The sequence below is a fragment of the Adiantum capillus-veneris genome, chromosome 18, assembly GCF_014529385.1.
Source record: "Adiantum capillus-veneris isolate H3 chromosome 18, ASM1452938v2, whole genome shotgun sequence".
Classification (NCBI taxonomy): Eukaryota; Viridiplantae; Streptophyta; class Polypodiopsida; order Polypodiales; family Pteridaceae; genus Adiantum; species Adiantum capillus-veneris.
Window position 1 is genome coordinate 100,883,073 of NC_140948.1, and position 26,529 is coordinate 100,909,601.

General features: G+C 45.2%; 1 protein-coding gene and 1 pseudogene across 6 annotated transcripts in view; one reads left to right on the forward strand and one right to left on the reverse strand.

Moving 5' to 3' along the window:
• LOC147436096 (calcium-transporting ATPase 8, plasma membrane-type-like) overlaps positions 1-26,529 on the reverse strand; it is a 245,024-nt gene that overhangs the window by 108,732 nt on the left and 109,763 nt on the right. For all 6 annotated transcript variants that reach the window (XR_015185155.1, XM_086488995.1, XM_086488992.1 and 3 more), the window contains 3 exons: positions 6,879-6,934; positions 6,739-6,781; positions 6,557-6,640 (listed from right to left, as the gene is read on the reverse strand). Coding sequence is in view for 5 of the 6 variants with exons in the window: in XM_086488995.1 (XP_086345121.1) it covers positions 6,557-6,640; positions 6,739-6,781; positions 6,879-6,934 (183 nt within the window). In the remaining variant the exon portion in view is untranslated. The remainder of the gene's footprint in view (positions 1-6,556; positions 6,641-6,738; positions 6,782-6,878; positions 6,935-26,529) is intronic.
• On the forward strand, positions 1,583-6,541 carry LOC147436097 (uncharacterized; annotated as a pseudogene).

The window sequence follows — 26,529 nt, forward strand, 5'->3', positions numbered from 1 at the left end:
TACTCGACTAGAAAAATCTCATGGTGGTCGGTGTGAGGAATGAAGGAGAAACCACTGAGGAGGGGCATAATGCCAAGTAATCTAACCACCTGTCAATGTGAAGAAGAGTGGGGATCGTGCCCAACGTCGAAGAAAGGCAAATCGACGAGCCTCGGCTGCTCTAGATGTACCGGAGGAGGAATCCCACTGCCAAATCAGGGTGTGAATGGTGTCTAGCCAAATGGCAGTGAGGATATCTTGAAGCAGCTGTGGAGCCGCACTGAGAATGTGAAGACAACGAGCTCTCCAAATATTCCATAGTGTAATACTAGTGATGACTGAGAAAACTGCATCACGTGTCTGCGTATCTCCCTGCCAAGCAATCTGTGGTATCATAGCCAAAGTCCCTCGTCGATAACCAGTGGAGGTAAGCATGAAGGTTGGATCTGTGGCTGAGCCCTCGTAGAAAAGATGCGGGCCGGGCATCGACATCAACCATGAGACAGATCCCCAAGTAAGAAATCTCTCTCTCTCTCTCTCTCTCTCTCTCTCTCTCTCTCTCTCTCTCAAGAAGGCGGATGAGGCCGAGAAGTGGATAGAAGTCGTTAAGAAAGGCAAAGGGAAAGAAACCACATCTGTCCCCACTCCTACAATCATCAACATGACTCTAGAAGAAGAACAACGAAGGAAAACTAGAGCTTTGCATATAAGAGTAACCGGTCTAAAAGACCGAGATGAGGTGGAAGGGGAAGTTGAGGAACTTCTCTGCATGATGGGTAGTGAGGCTACTCATACAAAGACATGGAGGGTGGGGAAGAAGACACAAGGCAATGGGGAGACTTCAAAAGGGAGAGCTCTAATCATCCGTTTCCCATCCATGGAGGCAAAGAAGGACTTCTTGAAGAAGCGTCCTACACTAAAGAAAACGGGCATATTCCTTGGAGATGACCTCACTCTCACACAGCTTGCGCATATGAGAGAGTTAATGCCAGAGATTCAAGCAACAAGGGAGAAGGGAAAGACAGCCTTCTACAGAGATGGCCGGGTTGTGATTGTAGAGTGGCGCTCCACATGACGGTGCGAGACCCATGGGACCACCCTCAAAGTTGCCATGTGGAATTGTAATGGATCTATGCGACTTGATGTGGGCGCCTTTGAGGATAGTTTCAGGAGAAGAGACATCGTCTTCTACTCTGAGACACATCAGGCCCCTGGGCAGTCTATGCCTCACATTAGTGGATATAGATGGGAGACTGCCTATAGACAGGAGACACGATCAGAGCGCAGAGGGCGAGGATCAGGAGGAGTGGCAGTGTTATTCAGGGAGGAGTTGCAGCCATTGATACATATAGCCCGCAGAGATGAGCAAGCTAGGTACATGTGGGTGAGACTGAGAGCAGAGACAGGCAGATATCTTTACATTGCTATTTGCTACTTTCCCCCGACCATGTCAGTGTATGCACCACCCAGAGGATAGTCCCCTTTCTCTATTTTGGATGATGACATATGGGAGTTCTCTAGAGATGGTGACATCACCATTCTAGGGGATTTCAATGCTAGGACTGCCCATCATCAGACAGTATTTTATGACACTTCAGAGGAGATGCTGAGAGAGCTGGATGCTGCAGAGACAGGCCTATCCAGACTATCACAAGAAGGAGAACACACTGAGTCTGGACGACACTTAATAGACATGGGGACGACACATGGATTGGCCATCTTGAATGGCCTGCAGAGATTTCCCGCTTCAAGGGTTTTTACATGCTTTCCACACAGACATGGAGCCAGCACAGTGGATTATGTCATGGCACAGCCGAGCCTCATCTCTCGTATCCAGGATCTCACGGTTGGACCCAGACCTGTTGGTGTGGCAGTGGATCATGCTCTTGTGTCAATGACCATCTCTTTTCAGTTTAGTGTAGCACACAGGCTACGGACAGCAGCCCCTACTCGCTACACCTTCACGCGGGAGACAGACTCTATATACATAGATGGGATCTACAGACGCCTATGCACAGAGGAGCCAGGGCGACCTCTGGAGGAGCTTACTACTATATTGACACAGACACTACATGATGCAGTAGCAGAGGCATACCCACATACCCAACCTGAGCAGAGACGCTGTTCGGGGAGCAGGCCCCAGAACAGTTGGTATGATGAGGAATGCCGGGACACTAGAGCTAGACTTCAGAGGGAGGTGCTTTTGGGGGACATCACTCACAGACAGTCACAGATTGACTTCCGACGCCTAGTGCGGCGGAAGAAGAGGGCATTTTTGGCTCGACTAGAGCAGGATCTATATCAGCTGTTCTTGAGTCAGGACTCACGTGAGGCATGGCGGCTCTTTCAGGAGTACTCCCCCCCCCCCCCCCCCCCCCCCGCCATCACTTCTACAGAGGACTAGGGCCAGTACGCATCATCTCTATACACAGTTCCTGAGCAGCCCCCCCTTCCCGCCCCTCCCGATCCATGCCCACACACATGTGCTTTTTTCACCGCAGAGATGGTGAGGAAGGCCATTGACAGGATGAGGACTGGGAGAGCATACAATCATGATGGTTTAGTGGCTGAGCATTTCACGCATGCCAGAGATCTACTAGCAGAGCTTCTAGCAGTGATGTTTAACCGTGCCATGTGTGAGGGCTTGCCGGATACTTGGAGCCTATCTACTATTGTACCTATCTTCAAGTCGGGAGACCCTATGGAGCCTGGGAATTATCGCACTATCATGATTGGACACACATTGGCACGGTTGTACGCATCTATTCTTGAGCAGCAGCTGAGTAGATGGGCAGAGAGGGAGGGGATACGTGCAGCCGGGCAGGCAGGGTTCAGGAGAGATTTTTCTACTCTTGACCATATCTTGACACTCAAAGCCATCATTGAGGAGGGTAGATCGCGTGGGAGAGGAATCTATTGTAGCTTTGTGGATTTCCGCAAAGCATTTGACACAGTGCCTAGAGCTAGATTGATGCGCAGGTTACAGCAGATGGGAGTACCCACAAAGCTCATTTGGGGGGTCATGGCATTATACAGGTCAGTAGTGGGGCAGGTACGCAGTTCAGAGGGTCTATCCACACCGATTCACTCCACTATTGGGGTGAAGCAGGGCTGCCCGCTCTCACTCTATTTGGTATGTATGTGGATGAGGTTTCTGACTACATTGAGAGAGATGGTGATAGAGGTGCACAGCTGGCAGGGACATGGATTCCATTATTGTTATATGCTGATGATATTGTGTTGATCTCCGACTCTCCGGAGGGGATGCAACGTCACTTGGATGTTTTGAATAGGTTTGCTCAGGAAAGTGGTTTGTCCGTCAACCTTGGTAAAACCAAGGTCATGGTATTTTATACCACCCCACAGTGGATCAGGAGGTCAGCGCTAGCATTCACATTCGGCCAGGAGACTGTGGAATATACAGAGGCGTACACTTACCTCGGAGTGGTTTTTAGTGGGCCAGCATTTTCATTGAGGAGGGCAGCAGAGACTAGACTGACCAGAGCCCATGCAGCATTGGGTAGATTGGAAAGGATGTGTTCACAGGTTTAGTTTCAGGAGCCTCGGACGAAGCTCTGGCTCTTTGACACTCTGGTGGCTTCTGCATTGCTTTATGGAGCTGAGATTGGGGGACCTTCATTAGATCATCACAGGAGGACAGGCCGCAGTGATGGATGGGGGGACATGGAGAAGCCTCTAGTCTCTATGATCTCACGGCTCATTAGAGCCAAGGCCTCAGTACCACGTGCTATTGTTCGAGCAGAGCTAGCTGCCCCCCCACTAGTGGTTGGGGCGCTCACCAGATCGGTCTCCTTCATACACCGCATGTGGGAACTTCCGAGAGACAGATATGCCCGCCTTGCACTTGAGTCCTCTCGACAGTTAGCCATGCAGGGAGATACAGCATGCTGGTATGGGGAGATGACATCATGGTTTCAAGCGCATGGGTTCAGCATAGACAGATTGCCTCCCTTCCAGTACTCACTGGATGCACCCTCTCTGACTCTTACACAATCCGAGATCACCGGGCTCATCCTCCAGGACTTGACTCAGCTAGACACCAGGAGGACATGGATACAACTAGCACAGGAGCTGGGCACGAAGATGGCTTTCTACAGAGAGCATCTCCTCCAGCTTACGGTTGATGGTTTTGTGACGAGGCCTAGATACATGGACACCCACTTGTCTCATGGGATACGATGTGCTATCGGCCAGATACGTACATCTTCACACCAGCTGCGGATCGAGACTGGGAGATACAGCGGAGTACCAGCAAAGGCTAGGACATGCCCCCTGTGTGACATCGAGCTTGAGACAGAGTTGCACTACACATGCCACTGCCCCGTCTACTACGAGATACGAGGCCGCTTCCATTGCTTGTTCAGAGAGGGCTTTGGACCATTCTCCAAAGTCATGCGGTACGAGGATCAGAGATGCTTGGGTTTGTTTTTGCTTGAGCTACGCAGACACAGAGAGAGCCTAATGAGAGGAGAGGCTAGCCAGTCCCAGAGACAGATCACAGATTTCTTTAGAGCTGCCACTCGACACCCGGAGTAGTTACTACCAGAGCAGAGCTCGTCGTCTCACAGCAGAGGCACACTGATCGACCGAGCGACTGACCTGGGAAGATCCAGACGCCCACGACTGCGGAGGACTACACAGCATCGGCGGAGGCTGCATCAGAGGATTCGGATCACTTTGGCTCGACATGCACGACGCCCGGTCAGACTACTGACCATGGAGGAGATTGATGAGATCCGCCAGCGAACCGATGCTTGATCTCTTGTGATCTAGCTATCCCAGCTAGCTGCTTAGTTCACACCTAGTAGATTAGGATTCCATAGTATTTTATTGTGACATTTGTCATTTCATTAGCTTTTACTCTGACTCTGACTTTGTATTAGATCCACCACATTGTAACTATCTGGTCTCATAGGTCACTTTGGCCTTTTGAAGACGTTAATATAACATTTCATTTCATTTCTCTCTCTCTCTCTCTCTCTCTCTCTCTCTCTCTCTCTCTCTCTCTCTCTCTCTCTCTCTCTCTCTCTCTCTCTCTCTCTCTCTCTCTGTGTGTGTGTGTGTGTGTGTGTGTGTGTGTGTGTGTGTGTGTGTGTGTGTACCGCATGATATCATTCGAGCAGAATTAGCTGCCCCCCCTATGGAGATTGAGGCGCTCACAAGATCAGTCTCCTTTGTACACAGTCTATGGGATACTACCAGAGACAGATATGCCAGGGTGGCTCTAGAGTCCTCCAGACAATTAGCTTTTAATGGGGACACATCATGCTGGTATGCTCAGATGACATCATGGTTTCAGACACATGGTTTCACCATGGATAGGTTGCCTCCTTTTCAATACTCTCTTCAGGCACCCTTGAGGTCTCTGACACGGGTAGAGATTAATAGACTCATCCGTCAGGATTTGATCCAGCTGGACACGAGAAGGACATGGATAGAGCCGTTACAAGAGTTGGGCACAAAGATGGCTTTCTATTGAGAGCATCTTCTCCACCTCACGGGGGATGGGTTTGTGATTTGACCTAGCTATATGGACACGCATCTTTCGCATGGTTTGCGTTGTGCCATTGGCCAGATACGCACGTCCTCACATCAGCTCGAGATTGAGATTGGCAGATTCAGAGGGACACCGGCAGATAACAGAATATGCCGCTTATGCCATCTAGAGCCAGAGACAGAAGTACATTACATATGTCATTGCACAGTATACTATGAGATACGAGGTCGTTTTCACTGTCTATTCAGAGAAGGTTTTGGGCCTCTATCTAGGGTCATGAGTTACGAGGATCAAAGATGTCTTGGGCTTTATCTACTTGAGTTACACAAGCATAGAGGAACCTTACTGAGGAGAGGTGAAGAGAGACATCCCCAGAGACAGATCACAGATTTCTTTACACTAGATACTGTACACCCAGAAGAACAGACAGAGGAGCAACCAGCGACGGTGGAGAGGTCTACCCACACTACTGGCATTCTCATAGACCGAGCATTGGAGCTAGGGAGATCTAGACGACCCCGAGGGAGGAGAGGAGCTACACAATTTCGAAGGAGGCTACGGCAAAGGATTCAAGCCATACTCTTTCGTCGTCCAGAGTGCAGATGAAGATGGATCTCTACTCCCCTCCCATATTGTCTTCACATTGTACTGCTTAGTTTAGAATCCCGCAGTATTTATATTTTGTTATCCTAGTTTAATTTATTTTGTTAATCTGACTTTGTATTAGATACACCGCATTGTAACTCACTGGTCTCATAGGTCACTTTGGCCTTTTGAAGACGTTAATATAACATTTCATTTCATTTCATTTCTCTCTCTCTCTCTCTCTCTCTCTCTCTCTCTCTCTCTCTCTCTCTCTCTCTCTCTCTCTCTCTCTCTCTCTCTCTCTCTCTCTCTCACACACACACACACACACGTCATTGTAAAGGATAGAACATCATTAAAAAGGGTGTGAAACTATTGAACAGTCGCTTGCTTTAGTCCAAGGATGTTATTTATGCAAATTTCTTAGATTTTACATGGTGCAAAAAGAAAACCTTCTAATAATGCAAGACTTACCAAATTCATGGTAAGAGTGCCAGTCTTATCACTACATATTGTTGTTGCGGAGCCCATTGTCTCACATGCTGACAAGTTTCTTACCTGTGAGCTTCAAGAAGACCAAAATGCGTAAACATCAATTACTTAGCAATGTGCAAACACACCTTGTAAAAGTTGACTAGAAATTGAAGTCAACTTACAAGAGCCCTATCATCCATCATCTTATGCATTGAATATGCAAGCCTGCACAAGAAAAAGACACTAATAATCTTGTTTTGCCTCACTATCAAAAGACAACAAACGCAACTCAACTAAGGATTAATGCAAATGCAGGACATACGTTAATGTAACAGCCAACGGTAAACCCTCAGGAACTGCAACAACAATTATGGTGACCTGCATTTTATGCACAAAAACAAAATTAAAATTCGGACAAATATGCATTCATGTCGCAATCGCAAATTAATCAAGTGAAATCGGACAATGGCCACACGGTTTGCTAGCAATACATATACATAGAGGCTAGTAGGCCTAGTTGACTATAAGAAATGTGTTGTTGTGGCATTTTGAAGAGGTTTCTAAAAGTTCTTCATTCTTATTCTTCTTTCGCTCTATAACCCTTGCTTTGTCTTCACCCGTTTTGATGCACCATTTTTGTACCTTCACTTGGATGTACATTGCAAGCTATTTGGCTTGTCCTGCAGTAGTTGCATCCCATTTTCCCTAAATAAAATAATGTACACCAAGGTCACCCGAGATAAGTGCAAAGACTTGAGCTTAAACTTCAAAATCTCTAGGCAACAAAGACACAATGCAAGAAAGAATTCACTTAGCTCCTATAATAAGCTAAGAGCTAATGCAAGAATCTACAATGGCCATATGCCTGAAAGTCGTTCTGAGTATTTGCAATGGCAGTGCATAACAGTGATTTTGGGTGGTGCCACTCAGCACTCAGATACAATTGCTGCTCAGGACTCAGATGACCATTGTATGCAAAGGTTTGGAGATTTTGGATTGCTTGTTAAGAGGGTTCTAGTGGATGATGGTTTGGAGGAGCTCAACTAGGATTGTGAGACACTGCACATAAGTCATGGGTGATTTGAGGGGCTTTTGGGGGTTTGAGAGCTTGAAGCTGTTTTTTCAGCGCATTTAGTGTTTTGAGGTCGAAAATACTCTAAGATAATGACGCATGGTGGATGGGTTTATCCCACCTGTGATTGCAAGCGTATTATGCAAGAATGAAGCATCACATGACAAATTCAAACAGATTTTTCAAAACTTGACATTGTGCCATATTAATCTTACCAAATGTCCAAACAAGAACTGAAAGATCGTCACCTTCATCATGCATAGCTTTGACAATAGATACAACACCCTTGATCACCTCATTAATTCTAATGAGTAGGTGCAGGCGTGTATAGAGTCAATTCCATATTAAAATTTACTATATCAAACGCTAAGACCATACCATCCCCTATTTGTTTGTACCCTTTTAATGTACAATGTTTTACCATCAGTAAGAAATAAGAGCTAGTTTTTTCCCATTCAGTTTCATCTTCCATTATTTCTTAAGATTGCCTAGTTTTGTCTCATGACGAAAACAGGTAATGAGAATATATCCTTTGGTATATTCCAAACCTTCATAAGATCGAAGAGATTGAACTCATAATCAGTTTTCCCTAGCAACTTCCCAGTACATAGCTTCTCATCGGATACCATACCTAGGCTACTAATCCCAGCTGTGTTTCTTGTTTGGAATCTCCTTTGGGAAGGACCATATGGCATTCATGACCGTCATGCCCAAGTTTCCCAAACCCTTATCTTGCCAAGCATGGAGGATGCAACAGAAGTAACCCTATTGTGCTATTGATTGTGGTTGGTTGCCGTTGTTCACTATGCAAGAAGTCTCACACAAAAGACAAGCACGAAGGCACTAGACACAATGACTCTTGACTCAAAGCACACATACACAGGTGAAAAAAGAGACTACACACAACAACAGACTCTTGACTCAAAAGGCAAAGCAATGGAAGTAAAAAACGAAGAGTGTAACCGCTTTTGGAGTAGGGGTCAGAAGATAAAAACGTTAACTATCAAAATTTGCAAGACTTGAAACAGCTTTAATACCTCAAAACAAATGAACAAAACAATGAAAAGACATGAGAACATGGTGGAGTGGAATGCTCTTGCACAAGAGAATCGGTGGCCACTGCCAACGCTGTCGAGAAGCTTGCGATATGACCGGAAAGGTGCTGGGCCGCTGACTAAGCTCATGGCTTAATCAATGGCAAACACCACTTCTTTAAGAGAGAAAAACAAACAAGAACATCTTGAGTTCATCCATTGAAGCTCCAGTCTTACATACGCAAAACTCATGTGTGTTTGATGATTTCATGTAGCCTCAATCTTGTACAAACATAGTGCTTGTTTGCCATGTAGAAAATCCTATCTTTGTCCCTAAATTCTTTGTTAAAGTGATTTCATGGAAGCTTAGGCTTTTCCATAGACAATCCTACACAGTTATTTGAAGAGAGAAAACTATGATTGGAACCCTCAGACACTCGCATACAAGGTAGAGGCATGGCAGGACTCACTAGAACACCATTGAAGAACCTTGCGTATCCCTTCTCACATGGGGTGAAAGTGTTGATATCCAGCCATAAGCAAGCACCCCCTTTGCTTATAATCATGGCACCATGAGTGATGTGGGATTTTTAGCCATTTTGTATCTAGAACAGATAATTTTTTATCATTTTATGGCCTTTTGTTTTGCCATTTTCACCCCAAAATGACCATTTTTAGCCCTAAACAACCTTCGGAAATTTTTCTGCTAAACATCATCTTTCCACTTGCCATGACCTATAAACACATTGTTGACAATTGTGCATGCCACCTACTAGTTTTGGATAGCCTGCATCGAACTTTCTCTGCAAGATGAGTGTACCCCACTGATGCACTTGACGTAGTTACATTCTTAACCCAAAGTAGTAAAGTGAGGAAACACACAACGGTGCCATGACCCCCGGTAAGATATGTACACGACAGTAACCGTCGCATCTGCTCTCAAACATATCACACTAAATATATTCTACCATTTAGTCCCATACATCAAAAAGTATAAAAAGTGAGCAAAATTTTTTTCTCACATTGTGCATGTGCCATTTTTTTCCCTATAACTTGCACATCCTCTAGCATGTGCCACCATAATCATTGTGAAGCATCAATACACAATGTCAGACACTTCATCTTCACTTTCCTCCTCACTCTGAAGATAGTCAAATCCATCCCCTTCTTCGCTTGCTTGTGCATCAAATAAATCAGGCTTCAGCATCCGCTCTTCTTTTGAAGAACTTAATCTCTTTCCTACAATGGGAATCTTCATTTCTATTCCATCCAACTCACGGAAAGTGTAAGTTGCATTTCCATGCACACGCTTACCAACATATGGGCCAAACCATCTCTTTACAAGTTTGCTTATCGTTGAGTGTGGATTATCAAGACCATTGTCATACACCAACACTCAATGTCCTTCTTCAAAACCTTTTGGTATCAGCCCCATGCCTCTTATCTTACTTGTCTTCATTCTCCAGCTTTGCTTCTTTCAAGCATTTTATCTCCATGCATTCTTTCTAATTGTTGTATATGCAAAGAGAGAAGGTTTTCTCTTATCCTCCCAAGGCAATATATTCCATGTAAGAATCACATCCTCAATTGGCATCACAGGTTTTGGACCATACATCAACTCAACATACATATAACCAGTGACTGCGCTACGTGTTGTACGATCAGCCCATCATGCATAAGGAAATAATTTTGGCCACTCTCCAATTCTACCTTTGCAAGCCTTGGCCAAAGCTTTAATGATAGGTGAATGTCCACTCTTAGATTTACCATTCCCTTTGGGATTGTAAGCAGTCATAAGAAAAAGCCTGATACCTCGACCTGAAGATGAATTCCCTAGCTTTCTCAACATCAACATCACTCCTGTCTGTTGTTATCTTCCCAATGCAACAATAAAGGCAACATACATGTTCCAAGAGAAACTTTATATGCTTAAAGCACAACCTTCCATCTAATTAGACAAATGTTCTTTTGTAAGCACCATCTATGTCATCTACCTAAATCCCAAAGGCATAGTAACCAAATATACCAGGATGCATCCCATCACGATGCCTTGGATTTTGAATACATTTGACAGGTTACACACGACTCCACATATAAAGATACATCTTTGTACATTCCTTTCTACCAATTTCTTTCTTTCAACTTGGCCAAGCTTCCCCATACATCTAGTTGTCCATCCATAAAGTCTCATGAAACTCCTTGATGAGTTTCATTTGAGTGTTCTTATCACACACTACTCTCTACGAAAATCAAACCCTTTGTTTTGGCTGCTTCCATAGAAACCCATTCTTCAAAAAGTATTGATATACCTTTCTTCTTATCCTCTTGAATTCTTGTTTGGAAAAATCCTTATGTCTTCCTAAAGTACTCAAGTGACGCCCAATAAGCAACCATTCAAATTCAAACATCTCCTCTTTGAATGGCTCAAGTGATCCCCCTTAGCATGAGCAATAATGTAAAACTTTGTTCCTACATCATCTCCCTCGACAACAATGTTCTCTTCATCTTCATACATTGCTCTAGATAGCATAGCTGCCATTGGATTGTCCTTCCCTGAATATACATAGATTCCGGATTCAAGAACTTAATGTAGGCAATCCATTGTAGCATAACAATGTCTTGACTTGAATAAGTAATCATTTCAAGCAGAGGTAAACAATCAGTTTCCACAACCACAGATGCCCCTATCAAGTACTCTTTGTCACACCTCAATGTTGTAATAACTCCCCACAATTCTCTCTTTACCTATGCATAATCTCGTTGGTGAGAACTCTGAAGCTCAGCACAAAATCTCACCATCATCTTGCCCTATGACCATTGTTACAATCACAGGTCTTTCACACACAGTCTACCTCCCAAAAGACTGGTGATTACATAAGCAGCTTTTTTAACTTTCCCACGGCCTTTGTGTGCTCTTCTTTCCATTGAAATTTTTGATTCTTTCTCAACAACCCATAAAGAGGATCTGCTACATGTGCATAATGAATTATTTGCTCCTTCAGGTAAGCTACACATCCTTACCAATCCCAAACGGAGTTTTAAAGGTTCTCAAATCTCTGCTCTCAATAACTAGTTGAAATTGATTATACATTGAATAGAGATCTCCGATTGAGCAAATCATCCTTCTTGCAAACGCCTCTGTAAATCCATCCACAATTGGTCGTGCACCCACATTCTTGATAGAATTCTTGTTTAAAGGTTACATATCTTATATGAAACGCAAAGCTCCATTCTTCTTGGGCACTGTGAACCACATGTTTGACTATGGTTGTCACAAACTTCTGACGGGTCAACCATTGAAGACCAAGGGGGTAGGACTCCCTGAGCCTAACCCTAGCCAACCTATAGTTATAGGTTTGAGGGACCTAAACCCTAGTAGAAGGACCAACACAGAAGTTTTACCAACTTACAGATCCTCGCAGAGTGGCCCAAATAAGAAATTGGGTTAGGATTAAAAATCCTAACCCCCAACAACTTATAGAGCCAGCGAAGGGGCCTAAACCACTAAAATAAAGACACACACACACACACGCGCGCATGGTAGCTTGCTGTACGGATTTTCGCGGATTGCATTGACACATGATAACATGGCATCTATACAGACCAGCCCATGGGGCACTTAGCTGGACCAGAGGCTTTTAGAATCTACTGCTTTTCATGTAACTGCTTTTGGATGGCCAAGCGTCCCTAAATATGTACTAAGGGCTCACTCTCTGGCATTCTACCCGCGAATGGTGCAGAGCAGAGCCACAAGCGTTGTACCTTTTGTACCTTATTGAAGCAATATAAAGAAATACCGAAGTTTGGGGGCCAGTGCACTTTCGGGGTGGAACTACGCCACTTCGTGTCTCGTGTGGAGTCTCTCTTTTATTCAATTGTTTTGGAGTGCTTAAAAGTCTATTCAGTCTGTTCTTTTCAATTGGCACATGGTACCCATCCCATTATGGTGGTATCAGAGCTTCATTCAAGTGCTTTTCTTAAACCATACTCGTCTTCCAAAGAAGAGACAGAGCAAGATGACGTTTCTGGATTCGAAAGAGTACCTGCAGTTTCTCATCGACGAGCACCACCACATACTTTTGCGGCATCCTCAGAAAAATCTCCCGGTTTTGCAAAGTTTTCAGCAGTTCTTGAATAACATGTTTCCCCCTCTATTGCCTTAGGTAGTACCACCTCTTGCAGCACAAGAAAGCACAAGAGCCACTAATTGACAACCTACAATTGGGGGGAATTTCAAGAACATGGTTCAGCCCTTTGACCTTGATCCGGTGCAACCGCCTCTGCCACCGCCGTTGCCCCCACCTCCCCCACCACCACCTCCTAGTTATAATGGTTGAAAACCATATGGATATCCCTATTACTATCCGCATCCTTGATTTGCACCAAACCAGCCAAAAGATTTCAAGGATGGTGGACCTAAAGTAAAAATTTTCACCTTTTCCAGTGTAAAAGATAAGAAGAAAGCCCTACAGTTTCCGCAACAGTTTGACAGCATCTATGCTCTGGGAATTATACTAAATAATCAAAAATTTCTCAAACTGCCGGTTTTCTAAAAGACAATGCAATGCAGTAGTGTAGTTCTATAGCTATCAAGCCTCACGCTCCAAAGACTTGGTTGGCTTTCAAGAATATTTTTGCCTGGAGCCAGGCATCCTTGTTTGAAGTACAGCTTCTACCAAAATGGGGCAACTTGAAAATGCTTGGCCCACAAACCATGGAAGATGACAATCAAAGGTTTCTAACACTTTGGAGGACCGATGCGAACTTTACACTAGTGGACTCTCATCACCTTCACAGGAATACCGTTTATCCAAACAAGTTGCGGCAATGCAAGAACTTATGGACCATGCTGCAATTGGATACATGCTTAACTGTCTCCTTTACCGGAATGAAGTGAGATTGCTTATTGAATCTGTTGATGACTGTCCAAATGCCATCCTACCCACTTTGAGTCTTGGGAAGATCAAAAAATAAATAAAAACCATGGCAATGCTTTCCCAAGGGCAAGAGGGTATAGGTAAAGGTTGTAGAAATCTTGGTGCCTTATGCCTGTCAAACTGGCATACTAAGCAACCGTGAACAAACTTGTCCATATCCTTTTTGAGCCTCGGCCAGTAAAAGTGATGTTCAACACCCTTCAAGATGGTATCTATGCCACGGTGTCTAGAAAAAGGTGGACAATGGCACTGTGTCAAAACCTTTTCCCTCAAAAGGCTGTGTAACACACAACATCATTTTCCGTATCAACAAATAGCCTTCCCGTATGGAATAGCCTACAGCTGTCTCTCCACTCTATTTCCGGTGAAAGATATCTGCAAAAGCAAGACCTGTGGTGTACTTATCTACTATATCCTCGAAGCTTCGATGATGTATCATGGAAATAGCTAGAACCAAGGGATTTCTAGACAACGCATCTGCCACTAAATTCTTTTGTCCCTGAACATAGACTATCTGGATATGAAACTATGACGGGATGTTAGCCCACCTCATCGTTTTTTCCGAAAGTTGCTTCTGCGATGAGAAGTAGCATAAACCCTGATGGTTTGTGAAGACGGTAAAGTCGGCTCAGAGTAGAAAATGTTGCCACTGAGTAATAACCACCAAAAGCTCTTTCTCATAAATCTATGCGTGTCACAAACTGGACACGTGGCTGACCAATACATACAAACACCATCTGGCAAAGAAGGTGACGTGGCTGGCTAGCTGCAGGAAACCCTAATTGGCTGGCTGCAGGAAACCCTAAAAGGAAACCCTAACTGAAATGCTGACGTGGACTGTCTGCTGCTGACGTGGCAGTCCGCAAAACGCGGCGAGTTTTCCGGGAACTAGTCTTGGCGGCAGCTTTTTGGCATTGCTTTTTCTACGCATTGCTGAGAGTAAGAGAGAGAACCTTTTTGCTTTATTTTAGGCAAGGGGTTGAGAGAGAGGGGAAAAAGCCCTATTGCTTTATTTTTCAAAGCTTTTAAAATTTCAGTTTTTGAAGCTTTTGGGGCTTTGCTTTTCGCATCCCTTGTAATCTTTAAATACGCGGGTTGGCTTCTCACAACTCACAGCATCTGGACGTAGAGTCTGAGTGTGAGCGCCTGCCCGCACTCTTGTACTCTGAACTCAGATTAATACAAAAAGAAATACCGAAAGGGGCGCCAGTCTTTGGGGCCAATATCTCTAGGCACGGAACTCCGCCAGGCTAGTGTCGAATAAATTGTAAATTGTGAACTGTTTTGAAGTGGTTCTTTGGCGCTCTCATGGTAGACTCTTGACTTGGAGTGTCCAAGTCTATTACAGTGGTATCAGAGCGCGGCTGATTTCTCTTCTACGAAAAATCCGATTCCTAATTTTTTTCTGCGGCACCTATGGCTTCAGGCAAAGATCAGTCGACTTCCTTTGAATCCGGAGATGCGGGAAGGGATCACAACGAAGATTCCGGCAAGAAGTATGGCCCGCCTCGGCCTACTCAGGCAAGCGTCGAGAGATGGAGCGTCAACGATTGATCGGGGACGCAACAAAGATGATGCTTAATTTTGCCAAGGACCCGAAAATGGCAAAATAGATGAACAAGACCTCTCTAGAGGAGGTGCACACTTAGTGGCAGAAAACCACAACACCACCCCCAAAACTCACTCTCAAGAAACCTCATGTCCCCAAGAAGTATACAGAGAAGGAATTAGAAGAGGTGGTGGATGCACACTTGCTCAGCTTTTTGACGCGTAAAAACATCTTCGATGGGGAAGGCGCCATTTGAGATTGTTGAAGGTGCTGCGAAGGTTCCACCCTTCCTAAGCACGAAAGATAAGATTTTTAAAGCGGATGAATACACGCACGACTTAGATACGGCTTTTGCTAAGGTCCACGAGGCTTTGTAAAAATCTCAAGAACGACAGAAAAAGGCAGCGGATCGCCATCATCGGGATTTGAAATTGAAAGAGGATGATTGGGTGCTCTTACGTTTTGAGAAGGCACGCCTGAGAAAGAAGAAGGGAAAGGAGAGGCTTTTTCCAAAGCTTAGTATGAGATACTACGCACCTTTCCAGATCTCCGAAAAGATCAATGATGTCTCCTTCCGACTGAAACTGCCTGACACTTGGAGGATTCACAATGCATTTCATGTGAGTCTCTTGAAACCTTTTAAAGGTGATGTGCCTGATGATGGGGAGCCCGATGAGCAACCCGAAGTGGAGGAAAACGAGGAGATCCTTGTTCCTGAATAGATTTTGGCACATAAGGACACAAAGAATAAGGGTGGAGTAAGAAGGCGGTTCTTGGTTAAATTCAAGAACTATCCTGCATTGGATGCGGAGTGGATGGAGGAGGACGACCTAGCAGATACTCCTCAAATTGTGAACCTTTACATTGAAGCTTTTGCTTTAGCATAGTCTACTCCAAATGGAACCCAGAATGCAACTTGGCCGCAGATCTCGTGCAATGGGATGCACAAGAGGGGAGTTACTCCGCTCCTTTGTCAACAGGTGCCTTGATTTTTAGAATACTAGAGTCATTGATGTCTCTTTGAGCTTCAAGGATACTGAGAGCTGACAGTATTCTGCTGTGTAACTTTATGAAATAAAATTCGGGAATATGAAAAGATTTGTTTTTTACTTGTTTTTAAGTGCAGGAACTGATAAACGAAATGACCATACCATTTTGGTCTAATTCATCTCGAATAGACATGGTTGCAATAGGGGTTAGTCAATCGGGCATCGATGAGGTCCCGACTGGATCTAGATGCGATTGCTAGCTACATTGCCGATAAATCGTGGTCTAAGATCCGAATGAATGTTGAATGTCATGTGATGTCCTGTGATGTCTAGTGATGTCAATGTCGATTGGTACATGTGCTAGATGTGTGTTCCTAGTGCGTAGGTACTAACAGTCAGTGTCTGCTAAGACGGTTTATGGCCTCTGTCTGTTTTGCAGAGGCGTAATCGAGGGTGATTGCAATGCTTTCAAGAGGGGGGCATGTCACAAACTGGACACGTGGCTGCCCAATACATACACACACCATCTGGGAGAAGGTGACGTGGCAGGCTGGCTGCAGGAAACCCTAATTGACTGGATGCAGGAAACCCTAAAAGGAAACCCTAACTGAAATGCTGACATGGACTGTCTACTGACGTGGCAGCTCGTGAAATGCGGAATTTCCGTACACCTGCTGACGTGGCAGCCCGCAAAACGCGGCGGGTTTTTCGGAAAAGAGTCTTGGCGGCAGCTTTTTGGCATTGCTTTTTCTATGCATTGCTAAGAGGGAGAGAGAACCTTTTTGCTTTATTTTAGGCAAGGGGTTGAGAGAGAGGGGAAAAAGCCCTATTGCTTTATTTTTCAAAGCTTTTAAAATTTCAGTTTTTGAAGCATTTGGGGCACAACTGAGAGCATCTGGACGCAGAGGCTGAGTGTGAGCGCCTGACGCACTCTTGTTCTTTGGACTCATATTAATACAAAAAGAAATACCGAAAGGGGCGCCAGTCTTTGGGGCCAATATCTCTAGGCACGGAACTTCGCCGGGCCAGTGTCGAATATATTGTGAACTGTGAATTGTTTTGAAGTGGTTATTTGGTGCTATCGTGGTAGATTCTTCACTTGGAGTGTCCAAGTCTGTTACAATGCGACCCATTCAAAATGTGAAAACATCCTGCTCTTGTAAGCTATGACATGGCCTTCTTGCATCAAGACTGCTCCCAAACTACAACCACATGCATCATAGTAAATGTCAAAGGGCTTTTGCAAGTCTGGTAAAGCCAATACTTGTTCGGTTGTCAATGTTTTCTCCAAGGTCGGAAAGGTTGCAATCTCTGATGGTCCCCAAGTAAAAGGAACCCCTTTCTGAATCAACACATGCAAAGGAGAAGCTCTCTCTGCAAATTTTTGAATGAACCGCAGATAATAGGAGCAGAAACCCGAAAAGCTTCGAACTTCATGAACATTCTTCAAATCGGGCCAATCACAAATGGTCTCAACTTTGGCCAAGTCCATCTTTACACCTTCCGCTGAGACGATGTGTCCCAAAAAGTGTATCTCTCGCCAATATCCATCTTTCTTTAATACTAGCAACACCAGCAAACCGAAAAGTAACATGTTAGGTTGAATAAGACCCTTTTCAAGAAGTTCTTTTACTTAGTTCATTATTTCTTCATTTTGGCTTCGCTAACTCGATATGGTGGCCGGTTCGGTGGTGTACTACCCGGAATCAAATCAATCGTGTGATCTTCAGGCCGTGAAAAAGGCAACTCAACTGATAAGCCCTCAGAGAAATAGTCAGCCTGAGCTTGCAAGAAATCTTGTCGTTCCAATCTGAGGTCAGACATATTTGACCTTTGATCATCATTTAGTTCTTTCAAGAAGATCAAATAAACAAAAGACTGGATTTCATCAAGCGGGACGGACTCGCCTTTCAGTTTTACATCAAGTACAATCTCTTTGCCCTTCTCATTCTTCAAGATGGCTTTCCTTGCCCTATAATCGACCATGGCCTTGTTCTTGTGGAACCAAGGGATTCTTAGGAGGATGTCATACCGTTCCGAAGGCATGATGTATAAGTCCTCGTGGCCTAAATACCCCTGACAATGCAAACGTAGTTTGCCAATGATAGGTGTAATGGCAATATCCGGATGCCGCTCGAACAACCTCGGCCTGTGGTCTTATTTCCTTGGACGTAATTCCAAATCGAGCCGCCAAGTCGGTTGAAGTAAAGTTGGCCGTGGCTCCTCCATCAAGGAAAATAAGGGCTTCCCGGTCTCGCACTTTGCCCCATGCTCTGCATAGTTTAGTACTTTCATCCATCTAATCAAGGTCGATCCCCACACAATCTGGTATCGTTCCTGCTTTCGTTTTTCCTTTTCGTCCCGCGCTCTTCGGCTGCTCTGGAACTCTTTGGCTTGTCTTCTGGTCAAGAGCTTTGTCTAGTTCTTTCTATAGCTTCCACTTTTCTGCACTCATCCGTTATTTCATCTTTCCTCCTGACTTGAGAGGAGAATCAATGGCCTCTCACCATCTCGAGTAATTCTCATCAATCAGGTAATCCTTCAGGTGTTTCACCAATCTTGGGTCTTTGGAGTACTTGATCAATCTTTTCACACGTGTCAATCTACAGTTGACGCTTGTTCTCTGCTCTGGCAAACTTCTCCGCCGAAAACTTTGCCCAAAGCTTCATGCTTTTCTTCAGTTCTTGCACCAGATTTCAACTTTTCTTTACCTGCCCACCGAGAGGTGTTATCTCTATCCAATTCTCTGCAAAAAACCGTGTGTGATCCGGGGTTCTTTGTGGCTTCTGCCGTGTAAGACAGAACTATGAAGACGGGAGTGCACCCGATGCGCGATGTATGAAGGGTGGGAGTGGCTAATAAGTCCGGGTCGGGACACGAAGATTCTTTCACATACAAATCAAATCTCGATTGTCCTGTCTTGTTCTCGAGATTCTGTGTGTTGCAAAAGGGATCGGATCCTCCGTAGAAGAAGAATCTTTCTGACCTCTGATACCACTGTAAAGGCTTGGACACTCTAAGCGAGAAATCAATAGCAACACACGAACACAAACTTCAAAATCACAGAACTTTAATAGAGAGAGAGAGAGAGAGAGAGAGAGTCAACACGGCCCGGCGTAGTTCCGTGCCCAGAGGTATTGGCCCCAAAATCTGGCGCCCCTTTCGGTGTTTCTTTATCATTAATCATTGCAAAGTACAACTCCTAGGGAACCTCTGCTCTTAGACTCTACATCCAGCTGCTCTGCAAAGTGAGGTCCCAAGGGCTCTTTTATTCTTACAAGGGATGCCCTAAGAGCAGAGCCCCAAAAACAAAACATGAAAAGCTTCAAGTATGAAAAGCATATGGTCCCAAAAGCTGCAACGCAGCCAGCGAGAGTTCCCCCACAAATTGCGGGCATCCGTACAACCTGCCACGTCAGCAGTCAGTGCAAATTGCAGATGTCCCTACGGCCAGCCACGTGAGCAGTCTTCATGCGAACTTTAATTTTAAATTTTCTTGTGTCCCTAGGGCCTTATCGGACAGGACCCCATAACTTTGAACAACTTAACTTTCTGATTTTGTCAATTTCGATTAGGTCTTATCCGGCTTTGGACACTCCAAGCGAGAAATCAATAGCAACACACGAACAAGAACTTCAAATCACCAAACTTATATATATATATATATATATATATATATATATATATATATATATATATATATATATAGATAGATAGATAGAGAGAGAGAGAGAGAGTTGACATAGCCCGGCGTAGTTCCGTGCCCAAAGGTATTGGCGCTAGAGTCTGGCGCCCCTTTCGGTATTTCTTCATCATTAATCATTGCAAAGTACAACTCTCGAGGACTTCTTCTCTCAAACTCTACGTCCAGATACTCTACAGAGTGAGGCCTCAAGGGCTATATATATATATATATACATATATACATATATATATATATATATATATATATATACATATATATATATACATATATATATATATATATATATATATATATATATATGTATACTATATATATATATATATATATATACATACATACATAGTTCCGTGCCCAAAGGTATTGGCGCTAGAGTCTAGCGCCCCTTTCGGTATTTCTTCATCATTAATCATTGCAAAGTACAACTCTCGAGGACCTCTTCTCTCAAACTCTACGTCCAGATACTCTACAGAGTGAGGCCCCAAGGGCTCTTTTATTCTTACAAGGGATGCCCCAAAAGCAAAGCCCCATAAACAAAACATGAAAAGCTTTAAATGTCAAAAGCATCAAGTCCCAAAGGCTGCAACGCAGCAAGCAGAAATTCCGCCGCAAATCGCGGGCGTCTATACAACCTACCACATTAGTAGTCAGCGCAAATTGTGGATGTTCGTACGGCCAGCCACGTAGCAGTCTTCATGCGAACTTTTATTTTAATTTGTCTTGTGTCCCCAGGGCCCCATCAGACGAAACCCCGTAGGTTGAAACAACTCAACTTTCTGATCTTGCCAGTTTCCATAAGGTCTTGTCCGGGTGGACATGCCACATCATCTTTTTGTGGCAAATGGGGCAAGGATGAGGGTAAGGGAGAGGGACGAGGGTGATGGCAAGGGACAAGGATGCTAGTGAGGAGTCCAAGCTAGAGATGGGTGAGGGGGAGGATGAGCGTAAGTAAGAGGGGATATATATATACATATATATATATATAGACAAAGAGAGAGAAATGAAATGTTATATTAACGTCTTCAAAAGGCCAAAGTGACCTATGAGACCAAAAAGTTACAATGTGGTGGATCCGATACAAAGTCAGAGTAACAAGAGTAACAAGATGACAAAATGATAAAATAAAATACTATGGAATCCTAAACTGCTAGGTGTGAACTAAGCAGCTAAACAGCTAGTTGGGATAGCTAGATCACAGGAGATCCAACATCGGTCGCTGGCGGATCTCATCAATCTCCTCCATGGTCAATAGTCTGACAAAGCATCGTGCATGTCGAGCCAAAGTGATCCGAATCCTCTGATGCAGCCTCCATCGATGCTCTCTAGTCCTCCGCAGTCGTGGGCGTCTGGATCTCCCCAGCTCAGTCGCTCGGTCGATCAGTGTGCCTCTGGTGTAAGGCAACGAGCTTTGCTATGGTAGGAACTCCTCCGGGTGTCCAGTGGGCAGCTCTAAAGAAGTCTGTGATCTGAGAGAGAGAGAGAAATGAAATGAAATGAAATGTTATATTAACGTCTTCAAAAGGCCAAAATGACCTATGAGACCAATCAGTTACAAAATAGTGAATCTAATACCATGTCTGGGTACAAAAGAACTAGAAAAGAACTAGAAGTGGAACAAAATACTACTACTACTACTACAATCTAAAACTACGTGGGTGTAGCAGCTGATACAATAGGTACCCTGTAAACTGGATGTAACAGTGTGTGAAACAAAGATGGAAGAAGTGGTGAGGATCCATCCTCATCTGCACTCTGGATGTCGAGAGAGTATGGCTCGAATCTTCTGTTGTAGTCTCCGTCGATGCTGTGTAGCTCCTCTCCTCAGTCGCGGTCGTCTGTATCTCTGTAGCTCCAATGCTCGGTCGATGAGAGTGCCAGTAGTGGTCGAATGAGTGTGGGACGAGCTCTGCAGTGGTGGCTGCTCCTCTGGCTGTCCCATATCTAGTGAAAAGAAATCTGTAATGTGTCTCTGGGACTGCCTCTCTCTAGCTCTCCCCAGTAAAGTGTCTCTATACCTGTGTAACTCAAGTAGATATAGTCCAAGACATCTCTGATCCTCATAACTCATGACCCTAGATAGAGGACCAAAACCCTCTCTGAATAAGCAGTGGAAACGCCCCCGTATCTCATAGAACACTGTGCAATGACATATGTAGTGCAACTCTGTCTCTGGCTCTCTCTGGCATAATCGGCATATCCTGCTGTCTGCTGGTATCCCTCTGAATCTACCGGTCTCAATCTCGAGCTGATGTGAGGATGTGCGTATTTGACCAATGGCACAACGCAAACCATGAGACATATGTGTGTCCATGTAGCTGGGTCGAATCACAAACCCATCTCCTGTGAGGTGGAGAAGATGCTCTCTATAGAAAGCCATCTTCGTGCTCAACTCCCGAGGCGGCTCTATCCATGTCCTCCTGGTGTCGAGCTGGATCAGGTCCTGACGAATGAGTCTAGTGATCTCCACCCGTGTAAGAGACAGCGAGGGTGCCTGAAGAGAATACTGGAAAGGGGGCAACCTGTCCATGGTGAAGCCATGCGTCTGAAACCATGAAGTCATCTGTGCATACCAGCATGAAGTGTCCCCCTGTAGAGCTAACTGTCTAGAAGACTCAAGGGCCAATCTAGCATATCTGTCTCTAGTAGTATCCCATAGGCTGTGCACAAAGGACACTGATCTGGTAAGCGCCTCAATCTCCATGGGGGGGGCAGCTAGCTCTGCTCGAATGATCGCGTGAGGTACGGAGGCCTTGGCTCTAATCAATCGGGAGATCATAGATACCAAGGGCCTCTCCATACGTCTCCAACCATCCTGGCCTACAGAAGGTCCCCATACCTGTACCCCATACATCATAGCTGAGGCTACTAAAGTATCAAAGAGCCATAACTTTGTCCGAGGTTCCTGGAACTGAACCTGCGAACACATCCTCTCCAAGCCTCCCAAGGCCGCATAAGCTCTGGTCAGTCTAGTCTTTGCTGCTCTCCCCAAAGAAAACCTCGGCCCAGTGAAGACTATCCCAAGGTAAGTGTATGCATCTGTATACTCCACAATCTCTTGACCATACGTGAAGGTCGGTGCCGATCTCGTGATCCATTGCGGTGTGGTGTTAAACACCATGACCTTGGTTTTACCAAGGTTTACAGACAATCCACTATCCTCTGCAAAACTGTGTAATGCATCCAACTGTCGCTGCATACCCTCTGGTGAGTCAGAGATCAAGACAATATCATCAGCATATAACAACAATGGGATCCACGTCCCTGCCAGCTGGGCACCTCTATCACCCTCTCTGTCAATGTAATCAGACACCTCATCAACATACATACCAAATAGAGTAGGAGACAATGGGCAACCCTGTTTCACCCCGATAGTGGAGTGAACTAAGTCAGATATCCCCTCTGGGGTGCGTACATGTCCCATCACTGATCTGTATAAAGCCATAATCCCCCAAATCAACACTGTGGGCACCCCCATCTCCTGCAGTCTGCGCATCAGTCGAGCTCTCGGTACCATGTCAAATGCTTTGCGGAAATCCACAAAGCTACAATAAATCCGTCTCCCATGTGACCTGCCCTCCTCAATGATAGCTCTGAGTGTCAGAATATGGTCAAGAGTGGAGAAACCCCTCCTGAAACCTGCCTGTCCCTTTGCCCGTACACCCTCACCCTCTGCCCAGTTACTCAACTGCTGCTCAATAATGGATGCATACAATCGTGCCAGTGTGTGTCCAACCATAATAGTGCGGTAATTTCCAGGCTCTGTAGGATCACCTGCCTTGAATATAGGCACAATAGTAGACAACCTCCAAGTCTCAGGTAATCCCTCACACATGGCACGATTGAACAACACTGCAACAACCTCCATCAGCATATCCCTAGCATGTATAAAGTGCTCCGCTACTAGACCGTCATGATCGTAAGCCCTCCTGGTCCTCATCCTGTCAATGGCTCTCTTTACCATCTCAGTGGTAAAGAAGGTGCTCGTAGGTGGACATGGCTCTGTAGGATCTGGAAGGGGATCCTGCCCAGGAACCGTATATAACGATGTCGCATACTGGCCCCACACATCAGGAGAAGTAATCACTGGGGGAGGGGAGTGCTCATGGAAGAGTCGCCATGCCTCGCCTGAGTCTCTACTCAAGAACAACTGATACAAGTCTCGCTCCATCTGGGCCAGGTAAGCTCGTTTCTTCTTTCGCACAAGGTGCCGGAAAGCAATCCGCGACTGTCTGTAGGTGATGACTCCTAAATGAAGATCCCTCTGAAGCTGGGCTCTCATCTCTCTGCACGGAACTACGCTAGGCAATGTCGACTCTCTCTCTCGACATCCAGAGTGCAGATGAGGATGGATCCTCACCATTTCTTCCATCTTTGTTTCACACACTGTTACATCCAGTTTACCGGGTACCTATTGTATCAGCTGCTACACCCACGTAGTTTTAGATTGTAGTAGTAGTAGTAGTATTTTGTTCCACTTCTAGTTCTTTTCTAGTTCTTTTGTACCCAGACATGGTATTAGATTCACTATTTTGTAACTGATTGGTCTCATAGGTCATTTTGGCCTTTTGAAGACGTTAATATAACATTTCATTTCATTTCATTTCTCTCTCTCTCTCTCTCTCTCTCTCTCTCTGAGAGAGAGAGAGAGAGAGAGAGAGAGAGAGAGAGAGAGAGAGAGAGTCGACATTGCCTAGCGTAGTTCCGTGCCCAAAGGTATTGGCGCCAGAGTCTGGCGCCCCTTTCGGTATTTCTTCATCATTAATCATTGCAAATTACAACTCTCGAGGGACCTCTTCTCTCAAACTCTATGCCCAGATACTCTACAGAGTGAGGCCCCAAGGGCTCTTTTATTCTTACAAGGGATGCCCCAAAAGCAAAGCCCCATAAACAAAACATGAAAAGCTCTTAGTGTCAAAAGCATCCGGTCCCAAAGGCTGCAATGCAGCCAGCAAAAATTCCGCCGCAAATCACAGGCGTCTATACAACCTGCCACCTTAGTAGTCAGCACAAATTGCGGATGTTCGTACGGCCAGCCACGTAGCAGTCTTCATGCGAGCTTTTATTTTAATTTGTCTTGTGTCCCCAGGGCCCCATCGGACGGGACCCCATAGGTTGAAACAACTCAACTTTCTGATCTTGCCAATTTCCATAAGGTCTTGTCCGGGTGGACATGCCACATCATCATTTTGTGACAAATGGAGCAAGGATGAGGGGAAGGGAGAGGGACGAGGGTGATGGCAAGGGACAAGGATGCTAGTGAGGGGTCCAAGCTAGAGATGGGTGAGTGGGAGGATGAGGGTAAGTAAGAGGGGGTGCGTGAGGGAGAGGGCAAGGGGTTTTTCTGAGGAGATAAGACGAGGGTAAGGGATGGGGGTGAGGGGACCAGGTGAGAGAGAGGGGGGGTGGTGCAAGTGTGGGGAGGGCAAGGAAGCGAGACGAGGGTGAGGGAGCCACACGAGATGGGCGAGGAGGAGGGCAAGGGGATGGGGTGAGGGGCAGTGCTATGGTGAGTGTGAGGGGTCGGGTGAGAGTTTAGAGCAAGAGCGTGGGTGAGGGCATGGACGAGGGATGGAGACTAGGGTAGGCCAAGGGGCTGGACAGGATCACTGTACGTAGAAAGGGCTAGGAGCAGGGGCCTTTACTGTAATATACTTTTTTGTTGTTCTCAGCTTTTTGAAAAAAAGAAGAAAAATCTCCTCTCTTTTGTTTTTCTAGTTGTGTTTTTTGTCTTCTCTTTACTTGCTCTCTTTTCTCTTCTTCTTCTTTTATGTGCTAATTCATCTATCTAAAATGTGAAGTATAAGTGTACTTACGAAGGATGCTAGATTGAACATGAACATGAACCTAGAACATGGGCCCAAGTCTCAAACTCAAAACAAATGTAGATTTTGCTCGGAAAATAGACAAGCAGTTACAAGGGCTTTCAAGTCTAACTTTAACTTACAAGGGTGACAGACTACAGTTGACTAGGAAAACCTCCCAAGACACACAGTGGAGTGACTGTAAAGATGGAGACACGCGAAACTACACAGTGATCACGTGTGGAGGAAAGAAAACATTCTGTCAAGCGCAGGTGGTAGGGCTTCACTCTAGAGCCATTGACAAGTGGAAGCGACTGACTGGGAAGGGACTGACCTGCACAGTAAGGTAGAATCTCTTTGAATGCAAAGGCCCCTTGGCAGGCAGGCACCAGCTTTTTGGTCTTTTTCATATACTTTGCTTTGCACAATTAACACCAAGGAGCCCCTGGCGAGTTGTTGTCTGCAGAGATGACTGTCGTGACAAGCTTTGCAGTGAAGCCACTCCAGCTGCAGAGCTTGAGCTGACAACACCTGGGTCTCCTCTAGCATACTTGGGAAAAAATAATGCAACTGACGTAAATTTTCTACAATGCTGCCTACCTGCAGAGAACCAAAATTGAATTCCAGCGGGGCAAATGGCATCCAGGCCAAAGGGGAGCTGAAAGAGAGTCTGCTCGGTGGTCGTTTTGAAAGCAATTCGGTAGGCCCATGAAGTTCCTAGAATAGCATGTGCCCAAGTGGTTGGGTGGAGACAGCAAGCTTTTCCAAGCAGAGCAATAAGTCCCTTACTAGTGTCTTCTGCTTGTCCACCAATTCCCGAGGTTAGTAGGAGCACAATTTCCTGTGAAATCCTTTGTACCTAGTTAGTAGAGTAGACATCAGCTCATT